The sequence below is a fragment of the Equus quagga genome, chromosome 12 (genome assembly GCF_021613505.1).
Source record: "Equus quagga isolate Etosha38 chromosome 12, UCLA_HA_Equagga_1.0, whole genome shotgun sequence".
NCBI lineage: Eukaryota > Metazoa > Chordata > Mammalia > Perissodactyla > Equidae > Equus > Equus quagga.
The window spans coordinates 35,314,645-35,327,944 of NC_060278.1; the positions used below are offsets into that span (position 1 = coordinate 35,314,645).

At 41.0% G+C, this 13,300-nt stretch overlaps 1 protein-coding gene across 1 annotated transcript in view; it reads right to left on the bottom strand.

Annotated features, from left to right (window-relative positions):
- Positions 1–13,300, bottom strand: part of WDR64 (WD repeat domain 64) — a 114,291-nt gene that overhangs the window by 37,008 nt on the left and 63,983 nt on the right. The window contains exons 13-15 of the mRNA XM_046680060.1: positions 10,999–11,122; positions 8,404–8,579; positions 809–985 (exon numbers count right to left, since the gene is read on the bottom strand). Of these exons, the coding sequence (XP_046536016.1) occupies positions 809–985; positions 8,404–8,579; positions 10,999–11,122 (477 nt within the window). The remainder of the gene's footprint in view (positions 1–808; positions 986–8,403; positions 8,580–10,998; positions 11,123–13,300) is intronic.

Genomic DNA, 13,300 nt, shown 5'->3' on the forward strand with positions numbered 1-13,300 from the left:
GACATTATGCTAAGTGAAGCAAGCCAGTCCCAAAAGGACAAATACCATGGCATCGTCAATGGCTGTGATGTCCAAAAAAAGACAACCAGTGATTATGTGAATCTTGATGGAACCACATGACACCATGTACTACGGTGACCTCCATGTACTATGGAGTCATAAAAAGAATCAAAGCTGTATACAATTAAGCCACTAGATACATTACCAGATTAAAAGAAGTACAGGAAAACTTAAATTACATCACAAGGGTGCAATCAACAAAATCCAGAAAATGTGAAACTATAGCACCAACTGTCCAGCATCTTCAATAAATTGCAAGGGAGAAAAAGAGAGATGGAAAGATATGTATAGATTAAAAAAAGACAAGAGATTTATCAACCAAATGCAACAAATGGACCTTGTTTGGATCCTAGTTGAAACAAACTAAAAAAAATTAAGAGGAAATCTGGGAAATTTGAACAAAATGAATATGCGATGATATTAAGGACGTCTTGTAAGTGATTTTAGAAAATATTTGAGAAAATGATGGTATCATCTTTTTGAGTCATTATCATTTAGAGATACATACTGAAATCTTTAGAAATGAAATGACACAATGTCTGAGATTTGCTTCAAAATAATCCATTGTTAGTGGTCGTGAGGAAGTGGTAGGAATAAAGGGGAATAAGCTTGGCCACACATAGATCATTTTTCAAGCTGAGTGTTAGTACATGGTAGTGCATTGTGGAACTTCTTATTTTCTCTACTTTCGGGTATGTTTGTAATTTTCCATAATAAAAAGGAAAAAAAATCAAGAAATAAAATTTACCGTAACATGTTGAGAAGAGTGTTTCTCAACCATCAGCTCGACATCTGGAAAGGGAATAGCCATGCTCCTGTCTTTAGTAGATGTCCTCACATGCACAACGCGGCTCCCGGATTGTAGGACAGGCACGACATCCGGCAGCTCCCAGATCACCACAAGGCAAACGTCATCTTCCTTACCCTGCAATAGAAAGCCAGTGAGTACATGAAAAATTCAATCAGTTATTTTATTCTGAGCTATTTTAAAGACAGAGAAAAACAGAACATACAGTGATGTACCTACCACCCAGCTTTATCAAATCCTAAGTCCCATCTCCCCCGCCCTATTCTGATTCCTCTTTCTTCTTCCCTCTCCAGAGGTAACAGGTGACCTGAATATGCTGTTAGCTATGAAAGTTTTCATATGTCCACATAAACTTATACATATATACTACATATACATATATTACATTTTATACATTCATATATACAAGTACATATATATATATATGTATAAAGATATTACCTTCAGGCTTTTAACCTTTTAATAAATATTGTCAAACTCTATGGATTCTTCTTCTACTTCCTTGTTTCACTTAATATTACATTTTTGAGATGTATACAAGTTATTTACCTGGAGCTCTAGTTCATTTATTTTTATTTTTATTTATTTATTTATTTATTGTGAGGAAGATTAGCCCTGAGCTAACATCTGCCAATCCTCCTCTTTTTTTCTGAGGAAGACTGGCCCTGAGCTAACATCCGTGCCCATCTTCCTCTACTTTATATGTGGGACGCCTACCACAGCATGGCTTGCCAAGTGGTGCCATGTCCGCACCCGGGATCCAAACTGGTGAACCCCAGGCCGCCGAAGTGGAACATGTGCAGTTAACCGCTGTGCCAACGGGCCGGCCCAAGTTCATTTATTTTTAACAGCTTTATAGTATTGTATGAATATACTACAATCTACTTATCTATTCTCCTAGTGATGGATGTTCAGGTTGTTGCCAATTTTCCACTGTTTGTTTTTGTGGCCAGGTGTCGTAGTTTTTAGAGCATATGCCTGAAGTAGAATTACCAAGTTGTAAGAGATGCGCATTATCAGCTTTACCAGGTATTGCCAAATGGCCAGAGTAGTGTTAGTATTTCCACTCCCACCAGGAGTAGATAAGAATTCTCCTTTCTTCACGTTCTTGCCAACACTTGGTTTTACTTGATTAAAAAGATTTTTTTTGCTTATCTGATGGGTTTGAAATAGGACATTTAAAACTTAATTTAGGATTTATTAATTATATTAATCACATTGTCCTGATTTAGTGAGTTGAGCATTTTTTCATATGTTTGTGAGCCATCTGGGTTTCCTTACCTGTCCTTTGTCAATTTTCCTCTTGGGCTGTTTGTTTTTCTTCCAGATTTGTGGATTCCTTTAGCTATTCTGGTTTCTAATCCTTTCTTAGTTACCTGGGGTACAGTAGTCTTTTCATAGTCTGTGACTTGTCTTTTCAATTTGTTTTTAATACGTGTTTATTTTTAATTTAAATATAGTAAAGATATCTTTTTGATATCCTATCTGTGAATATGGTATATCTCTCCATATTTTCAGGTTATTTTTTTATATCCTTTAAAAATTTTTTTCACAAAACTCTTGCATAGTTTTTGTTGAATTTATTTTAGGTACCTTATACTTTTGTTGCTATTGTAATATAATAATTTATTCTGTTTTCTAATTGGTTATTATTGATGAGAGGCTGTTAATTCTTGAATTTTGAATTTTGGTTTGGGAATAAAAGCCAAATTCTTAAGCTTAGTTATTTTGCTAGCAGAGCAGAGATCTGTTAGCTTAAAGCAGCTGTGATAAAGTGGAGAGAATATTGGTCTTGCGTGCAGACAACAGATTTCTAGTCTTAGTTCTAGTGAGAGCTTGGGCATAGTACATATCTTCTTTGGACCTTATTTTCCTTATTTGTAAAATGAGGACTTTAGCTAGTTGAGGGATAAAAGTCCTTCCATTTTTTAAAGCTTGTGTTTCCAGATGATGTAAGATCTCTATCTCATATCTATGTTAATCTAAAAGTATAGACCCGTGGTCCTCCTACCCACTAGTTGATTCTTTGGTTAGAGTTTGTGCCGTTGTGGGGCAGAGGGCATCTCAGTGATGTGCCGACAGTGATCAGATATTAACAGATCGAGTCCCAGCTAAGGCAGAGTCATGTGCCGCCTTGTTGGTATGAGTTGGCTACAGTGGTTTGAATAGGTTTAGCTGGTTTCAGTTGAACCACTTAAGACACTGGCTCTCAGACTTGCCAAATTCTTGGAGTAAAATTTAAAACAGAATTTTGGAATATCGACTTAGATTTACTAACATTTAATTTTACCAAGAGAGGACATGGGAGAGAAGGGGACTGGGAACTCTCCCATCGCTTTGTGAAAAGAAAGGCCGTATTTCAACACAAAAAAGGAGGAAAGGTAGAATCTTAAAATTTAAAAAGTAAAATTAGCTTTATGAAAAATTACCCTTCTTTTCTTCATTTCATCCCTAAGTGGTAAAACCCTTTATCTCAGAGTGGAATTGGCAGATAGGCCCTTAAGAATTGGTGCCTTAGGAAAACAGCAGTTGTCATAACGCTGAGAGCATGGATCATGTTCATGACTTCATAAAGACAGATCATGTGCTTTCACGAATAGGGCCATATTTGTAGACCCGTGAAGTGATGTGGATAGAAGGAAGGCAAATAAAGAGAAATAATCGGGCCTATTAGAATTTGAACTATTTTTCGGTTGATTAATCAAAATCTCTGAACTCCCACAGTGCTTTGTTCATAATGTTAGCACAATGATCTCTCACCAACCTATGGTTTTCACCAACAAGGGTTTGGGCGGTGGGGGGAGGGCGGGGAGGGTCAAATTTATCAAAAATTTTATGTAGGCAGAATGCAATTCTACCTCCTTAAATCTGAGGTCATGAAAAAGGTTATTGTTTCCTTCTCTCGTGGCCTATGAAGTTGTCTTCACAGGCCAGTCAGTTTATAATCTGCCCTCCCACTACACGGCTGGCAGACCATGCCCAGGAGAGCTCGTCCAGTGAGGATCTGTGAGAAGACCAGGCAGTTGCACAAGCATTTTTCTGAGACTTGAGAAAATAAAGCCAAGAATATAAGTGCAAGAGAGACATTACATTTCAAGCCATTAAGGACTGGTTTGAAGACATTAAAAAGAAGTACATAAAACTTATGTGGACTCTGCATTAGCTCTTAATGCATTAGCAATGGTGCCTGAATAACTGAGTGTGACTACTGAAGCACTTTTTGTTTGTTTGTTTTTCGGTGCACCTGGAGTCTGGGGAGATAGCGGTTTGGTACATCTTTCCTCTTTTCCTTGGCAACTCCAACTCTAGGAAGGAACCACCTTCCTGCCCCCAGCAGTTTCTGGGGGCAAGCAGGGAAATGGGGTTTGGAGTTTGGGGAAAGAAAGTTATTATGGATCTTGTTCCCCTCTAGGCTGAGCAAAAGCCTGGGGACCAGGGTGGGAGAGAGTCCAAAGTTGAGATTTGCACGTGGTGGTTCATCTGCAAATACGCTTAAATCCCCAGAGGTAATGGTGCAGGGGACAATGTGAGGCTTGACATGTGCCTGGTGCTCCTTGCCTCCAAGGAGTTGAGGAGTAACTGAACAGGTGGACTAAGCCTTCTGTACTTTTGAAATTGGGAGAGTGAGGAGAGAATGGGCAGCAGAGACATTTACTCTTGGTGGCTCCACATGAACTGCTGTGGGGACAGCTAAACCACCAGCTCTCAGGAAGAACATGGCTATGCATCCCACCCTTTTAGGATTGCTACCTCTTGTGTTTTTCTAGTAACCAAGCTCCAGTGAGCAGAAAAAGAAATATAGCTCAGGGGGCCTAGCATCCAGAAAGAAGAACAGACAGAACAGCAGAACAGATCCCAGACTAACTAGAACTGATGGGAAGTGTGATAACTTGAGCAAATCTGCAGAATACTCAGGGAAGTTCAAGACAGAGACAAAAACAACACATTATCTTCAAATTTTAGTTGATGAGCTGAAGGAGAATCAGTTCCTGTTTGAGACTTGAACTAATAGCCTAGAAGAAGAGAAAATATTTCAAAACAGTCGGCAAAACTAACAAGAATTAGAAAACATAAAGAAAAATATAAGAGATTTGGAGGCTAGGTTCAGATGACTCAATATACAAATAGTATGGCTTCCTGAATTAGAAAGAGAAACAGATACAGAAGAAACACCTAATAAACAAAAGATAATACAAATTACTCCTGAGCTGGAAGAAATACCTAGGACTGCAGATTGCAAAGTCTCCTGTGGAATTGATGAGAAAAGATATACAAATAGGCATAATGTAAAACTTTAAACTTTATGGACAAAGATAATGTCTTGTAAGTTTGCAGAGAGAAAGAATAGGTTACCTATAAAGGAAAAAGAACCGGACCAGCAGTTGCTCATTGCCAACGTCATCACTTCATCATCTCTGACTTGAGTGACATATAGACTTCTGATTAAAAAGTCCTGTAACTCAAGAATGCCAAAATATTTCCCAAGAGTCGGTACCAATTTACACCAACATTAGCAGTGTATTAACACTCCTATTATTCCACAGCCTTGCTAAAACTTTATTATCAGACATTTTTTAAATCAATCTATTGGGTGTACTATATCTGTTGTAATTCTAATTTGAATTTCTCGGCGTACTAATAAAGTTTAGCAACTTTTCACATGTTTTTTGGCCATTTGGGTTTTCTGTTTTATGAAGTGCCTGTTTTAATTTTTCTGTTGAACTGTTTACCTTATTTATTATCTAAAAACTTTGGATACTAATCCAGTTAGTTATTATATATTGCAAACATCTTCTTTAACTCTACTCTGGTCTTGTTAGTTTAGTGTAATCAAATATATCCATCTTTTTCATTATAATTAGTGAATTTTGAGTCTTAAGATATGTCTTTATCCTGAGTTCATAAACCGTCTCCTATATTAATTGTTAAAAACTGTATTGTTTTGTCTTTTAATTAAAGTGTTGAAGTCATTAATCCACAAAGAATAGTCTTCAATAGGAGACCAAAAGTTAGAGTTTTTTTCCATATGACTGTGTAGTTCTCCAAATCTATTTGCTAGAAAGAATATTCTTGCCACACAAATCTGCTATGCCACTTCTATTGTGTTTGGACCTGTTTTTATTCTATGGCTCTCTATGCCCAAACCTCGTTGTCTTGTTTCCCCGTGGGCTTAATTATTCTGACTCTGGTTGAGATGAAGGCACCTTCCTCCAGGATGGATTTGTGTGTGTTTTTGCCAGGTGCCTCGTGGAACTTCCGGTTTGGGACCACCTTAAACCAAGTTCATGGTTGAGATTTCCTTGACCACCTCAGCACTGTCAATCTAGGTTGCAAATGCATGTGAGCTCCTCCCTGCAGTCACAGCTTCTCAGGGACAGGGTTTTGTCTTGTCTTGTTTTGCTTTCGTCTTCCCCTTGCTTCCTCCCTGCATGGGATAGTGTGCCCCTGCTTCCCTTGGCGGCCTTTCCTGCATTGCTCCCCGGAGACTGGCTTCTTTCTTCCTGGTTCACCCTTAACTTGATGTGGTAACTTTTGGGTCCCAGCATATCGTGGACATGGTAGTAACCTCCTTGCCTTACACGGGTCCTGGGCCTTGACTTCTTTGCCCCTTCTGACCTGATGAGTCTCCAAAATTGAACCCAGTTTGCTTAGGAAAACGCCCTCAGGACAAAAGCAACAGTGGCGTTTTGGTTCTTAATTTACCTCTCTCATTCTCCATTTGCCCTCAAATTTTTGTCTGCTATTTACTAACTGCGATGTCAACTCTTTAACGCTAATTAGGAGACTTAGAAACTATTTCAGCCAGAACTTTTAGTTGTTTTCAGTGGAGGGTTGGTCTGAGTGGTCTAGCTCACAAACACCTTATTTTTCATATCTAGATAGCAAGTATCTAGCACATTTGGAGCACACAAAATGTTTCTTGAATTGTGCTGAATTTAGCTGGAAACCAGTGGAAAGAGAAATCTTCCCTGACTCCCAGATTAGGCCGGGCACCACCCACCATCACAAGCTTCTGTGGCACCTTGTGCAGCACTCCTAACACCCGGAATCGGTGGATCAGTACCAGTCCTGCTTATTAAATTGTAAGTCCCTTGGTGAAAAGGAAGATATCTTTCTGGTCCATGGTAAACTTTTGGCAAATGCTCACTGAAAAAAAATGAGTGAATGAAAGTATTCTAGAGAATAATTATGTAAATAAAACCATATTTTATTTTAACTAGGCAAATAATAATAAGTAAATAATAATATGCTAATAATAATAAAGTAAGTGTGCTTTCAACATTATCCTTGTTGTAAAGTTCCCCCCTCTGACATTAATAAAAATTCCCTAAACACCCCATACATTTACTGTTGTATACCTTACCAGAGTTTTCCTGTATTTCTTTATTCTCTCAATCCTTAATGAACACCTACTCTGGACACAGCAAGAATACAAATATGCATGCGAGGTTTTCAGTCCTCATTAAGTTTAATCTATGGATTCTGGAGACAGGGAGAACCAGAATAATCAATCAAAACGCCACAGTTGAACTAAAACAGTTTTCTTGTAGGAACAGCACCATACTGCTTTTTGCAAATCTTGTAAAAGGAGCGTTTGTAACAACAGACCTTATCTGTTAGGAAGGGCATGTAGATGGTCAATTGCAGTAACTTGAAGTGAAATCAACACCCTGCCGTGTTTTAGAGTGCATTACCAAGAAATTCCTTTCTCCAGTGCCCTTTAGGATTCCTCGGACAACAAGGGAAGGACATATTGAATCAGGGAAGTTTTTCCCTCCTTTTTTCCAACAGTAGGGCATTCAGTCATCTTAATCAATGCTGGTACTTCATGATTACCACTCTGATTTGAGACTTTTTTTTTCCTGATCTTAGCTTTCAGAAGAGAATTAATAAAGGCAATGAGTCCTTGAGTTCTCGGCAGGGAGAGATCCACTCAATAGCCAGGATAAATGATCTAGCTTGCATTTTGAATATGAAGAAGGTATTAGCATTCTTAGCTGGGAATAGACTCCAGAAAAAAGAAATTAGCCTACCTCAATCCTCCCAAAACAGCTCTGAGCATATTGCATCATTAACCTTAGGTAAACAAAGCAATTTTGATGACAAACTGAGAAAGTGACTTGAGCATCCCTGAACACGTTATGGGTGATAAGGGACAGAGAGGAGTCATGGCTCCCTTTCACAGTGCCTGCTGGGGAGCAGCTCTGCCAGGGAATTACCCCCAGATGAGGGTATAAGCAATGTCGGAGGTGGCAGCTGTGTGTACGTTTAACCTTTCTGACACCTTCTTAGAGGATGCTGACTAATCCTCAGCCAACGCTGGATGAGTGGGATGCTGTGGCTGAGCAGCCACTGTTTCCTGCTCTTTGCTTGTACCTGGGCAAGGTGAATTAGGAGCACCCAGGAAGGGTGGCGGAGGACGGCTATCCTCAGCTGGCTGGCAGGAAGGGCGTTAAATGGGGATTATCCAGTGACTCAGTTGACTTTCCCGAGAAGAGCATGTAGGGTACAAGTATGAACGTGGGACTGCCAACCTGGAGCATTTTGATCTTCCCGTTGCGCTCCAGGGCGAGGATCAGATACTGATGCTTCTCCTGAGCTTTCAGGAAAACCAGGCGATGCAGCCAGTGCTCCTCCTCCTTCCAGTCCTTTCCTTCTGGCAACACTTTCATCTCTTGCCCGCTGCCGAAGTCCCAGATTTTAACCGTTCCTGAGCACACAGAGAAAAGATTGTGTGGTAAAAATAACGTGTGGAAGGCTTGGCTTTTATCTCAGAGAAAATGGATCTAATTGAAAGCTTGCTGCCAACAAATTATCTTCTATTTATTTCCTCCTAAGACTGACGTGTGAGTCTCGCTGGCCTTGCTGTGCACGTGTATTTCTGTGTGCCTTGATTTGTCACAGGCTGATACAAAAGCACAGGACCAGGCAATGACTGGACTCTTGTGACAGTTTTCTTTGAAACTCTCAGACTCCTGTCTGAGCTTTCTGTCTTAAGTGAATCTTTTCTGCCTTTAGTCTCCCAATGCTTTAGTTTGCTAAATACCCCTCGATTTCTGTCTATTGAATATTGTGCCACAATTATTATTAATAGTAAAAGATCATTCCAATAATGTCACATTTCCTAAGGTGCTGCATGTTTTAGGCCGTTAGCTCTCACTGGGTCATGAAAGGTGTAAGGGAATCCTGGCAGGTGGAAACCATCAAGCTTTGAGTTGTTTTGTTGGTTACATGGGAAGGAAATGCAAAAGGAGTATCGAGTTTCTCCCTATGTTTGACATCATACTTTCTTTATAGTTAACTTTGTTTGATTTAGGGGATCTTGATGAAAGGGCCAGAAGGGGTGCTAATCTAGGTAGACGCTGAATGCCTCTTTCTACGTCCTTACTCGGTGTAGAGAATTATCTTCAAACATGGGTTTTTTCCACAGTCATCTCAGGTTTAGGATCCAGTGGACCGCCCCTCGCTGCACTTTCATCCTCTCCCTAAACTCAGCTCCGCCCTCCTGCTTCTACCCCAGCTCTAATGCTGCTGGACATTCAGAATGTATTCACTGCGCTGTTTTCCTCCCTCATGCCAGGTTCTCTTCATCAGCAATACTCATGACCCCCATCATTTGTTTGTTTGTTCACTAAGAACATCATTTAACATCGCTTAAACCCTCCCTATTTACCCAGCACTGTGGTAGGAGCCGGGGATGGAAGGTGAACAGGCGTAGTTCCTGCCCTCAAGGACGTTATCGTCTTGTAGGAAAATAGTCACACAAACAATTAAAAGAAACGATCATGCTCCCATTCATTCCTGGGTACGGGGACCACAGTCTCATGGCCCAGATTTCCTGCTCCCTCGGGACGTTGGCGGTCAGATTTAGTGGGGCAGAGGGCAGGGAAAGGTACTGCTTAGCTCTTTCTAGGTGGTGGGTGGTTGGGAGTGAGAGGGACTGCTGGCTTGTGGGCAGAGCTGCTCTGGGAGTAACAGACTCTTACTTTCTGTGGTGTACTGGACCCAGGATCTTTGTCAATTAACATACGTGTCTCTGGAGAGGACAGACTGTCAATATTTAAAAGAATTCTAGACTTTAGCACTAACAAAATGAAATATGACTTGCTTGCATGAAAATAATACTATCTCAGTGATGTATAAGAATTGCTTAATACTTATGCCTGATCATGGTTGTGCACATTGCTCAGACTTTCTGTTATAACTAAGCGTCTCATGTTTGCAGCGTGTGCTTACAGAGCAGGAGGACTGCTTCTCAGGAGCTGTCCCACGTGAAGAGTTGTTGCAGTATTCACACCCCGTCAACTCAGTATTCATGAGTTTACTTCACGTGTATTATTATCTGCTCACACTTTGAAAATCAGACTTCCACATCAGGATGTTCACTTAATCCATTAATTGGCTCCCAAGCCAGAATTTATTTGGTCAATACATCCCTAGATTAAATATGTTCTGAGTAGTGCATGTAGTTGGTCATAGTGTCTAGATAAAGCAATTCTTTCATGGCAGTTCAAAGTGAGGTGAAAGGTGAGGCAGGCCACAGCTCTCTAGTTCCAGGAAGTTCTATGCAGCATCCACAGCTCGAGGAGCATCAAATGACACAGCATAGCCTGAGCCTGACAGGCCTCTCAAGTGTGACATGGCACATGCCCTCAAGGACCTTAGGCAAATCCACCATGGAATTCTAGGTGTTATATAACAAAGTTGGCTGGATGTTTGTCTGGTCCCCAAATCTACTGTCAGTAAAAATATTATGAGCAAGCACTGTATCTAATGTCTATCCCTTAGCTGATGGTACCCAAAAGTAGAAGGACAGAACGAGTCAGTGCAACATAGATGAGTTCCACCAAAGATGGAATGAGATGGTTTGTGTGGAAGACTTTTGCAACCTGTAGAACAACTATGTAAGTGTAATGTCAGGTATTGATTATTTTGAACATCAACATCAGGACACTAACGCCCCTCAGAGCAGAGTCCCTCACCATTCAGTCAGGCACTGCAGTCTCATGCATGCTCACATATTCCAGCCTGATCCGCGCTCTCCCACTAACCCAAACAACTAATGAGTTCCTAGCATGACTTCTCAGGACACTAAAGCTGGGAGGCCATATTCGGGATGTTAATCTGACCATTATATGCTCCTGTGGCAAAAAGAAATCCAGTCTCATCAATAGCTGCAGAAGTCAGTTCAACGTTGAATCCATGAGGGTCTAAAATCTGGTATATTTGGAGGCCAGTCTCAAGTTCCCATACCTGTAGGAAAGGACAAAAAAAATCAAATAACCCATATGCCCTTCAGTTTTTATAAAAGTTTTACCATATTCAAAACAGCCTCAAAACTGGTACAATGCACATCTAACACTTCTCGCAACAATCTGCTGTGAATTTTGATTTGAGCAAAGAAAGTTCTAAAAGAAGCGGTTCTTTTAGATTCTGAGATTCTAAGATTCTGAGAGTCTGTGAATCTCATAGTTCCTGCACTGTCCTGGAGTGTGTCAGTTGCATATGTGGGTGGCTGAGACAAGCAGTGACTCTATTCCAGGCAGCCCCTGGCTATGGGGGAAGTAGTCAATGGCTGCTGCAAGCATGAAGCAAGATTGGCAGCAAGACAGAAATGTAGCAATTCTAAGTCCAGTAGTCAAAAAATCAAACTGGATTTATTTCCTCTGGACACTCATCCAAATTAGCCAGGAGTCATGGGCCAGAATCTCTGGTTAAAAGCATGGAATCTGAGAGAACCCTGAGGAAGGAGCTCCCTGACCTTTCCAAGGAATGTTCTGATTAGGGAGAGAGAGAGAAAGAAAGAGGGGCTGAGATTTCAGAGAAGGCTGTCCGTGTAGTCAGGCTGGGTGTAGTCAGAAAATCCAGAAACTTGTCCAGACTCCTCAGTGTCTCTCTTTGGAAACACAGGAGAGGCTTTAGACCTGGAGTCCTTGGGTCTGAATCTCTCCCGCTTCATGGCTCTGCTATGTTCACATGTCAATTAGATTGCCAGTGAGTAGTAACACTGAGCTGGCAACACCGAATGGTTGCATTCAAGGCATGTGGGGATGGCGGCCGCGTAAGCAAAGGGCCAGAGATGAGAAGGTGCCTTGTTCCTCCAGGGAGCTGAAAAAAGTGATTGTAGCTAAAGTGAAAGAGGGAGAGGGAAGAGATGGAGCTGCTGAAACAGTGGGAGGCCATAACAAAGGGCTACCCATGGGGAGGGGAGAGAGCCTAGACCTGAATGAAGCCAGTCTGGCCTAGAGCCTGTGCTTTTCACCTCTGTGTCCCCCTGGGTATAGACAGGTCCTTAAGGGAGAAGAAGAATGGATGTCACTACATGAATGGGTCTCAGAGGTCTCCCGTTTCCAGACCTGAAGTAAGAAGCCTCTCCAACCAATCAAGTATGGAAACTCACCTCTTCCCCCCAACAGGGGGGGACATTTTCCCCTTAAGATGTCAGTATTGTGTGAAAGCAGGACAGGTTTTAATTTTAGTTTCCCTTACTTATTCTGTAGGCATTGTCAGAAATAAGTGATAACTCAGTGAGCTCAGGAGATTTGGGTCTGAGAAAATCTCCAGCAGATGAGCACAGAAGGTCAAAGATTGAGAGGGGATCTGAAGGGTCTCCAGAGGAATGCTCTCTCGTGCTCCACATCTCCTATGGGAGAGCATGCGTGAAATTAAAGGGAACACTTGAAGCAAACACCTCGAGCCATCCCTGCTAGATGATTTCTGTGGTCGTAATTACAGATGCAGTTGGGATGGCCAGGCACCCTGGCCTCTAGGCAACACAGTGTTGATAGGGCCAGAGGAAGGCAGAGGAAAGGACCTGGATGTTCAGATCAGACAAACCTGCCTTCATATCGCAGCCCTCATGTTTAACCATCATACGACCTGGTGTGAGCTGCTTGACCTCCCTGAGTCCTAGTTTCCTCATCTTTAAAATGGAGCTCTATACATCCACAGAGAACTATTGTGAGGATTAAATAAGATGATTGATTTAGGGCACTTGGTACATATCCCACACCTACAGGGGTTACAGTAAACAGCTACCAATTTTTTTCCCTTCCTTTTTAACATACCTTCCTCACATAACTCAGTTAAATATACATATATACAGTAATAAGCTGCATAACAACGCAATTTGGTCAGTGCTGTTTTTGGTCAATGCTGGACCGCATAAACAGTGGTGGTCCCATAAGATTAGTATCATATAGCCTAGGTGTGTAGTATGCTGTACCATCCAGGTTTGTATAAGTGCACCCTGTGACGTTCACACAATGACGAAATCGCCTAATGATGCAGTTCTCTGAAAGTCACATGTGACGAGATATATATTATATATATTTTATATATATACCAGTGATTTTTATATATATACTAGTTCTCTCTCCTTGATATATTTGCTTTAAAATTCCTATTTTGATAGTAAAAACTTGCTTTATT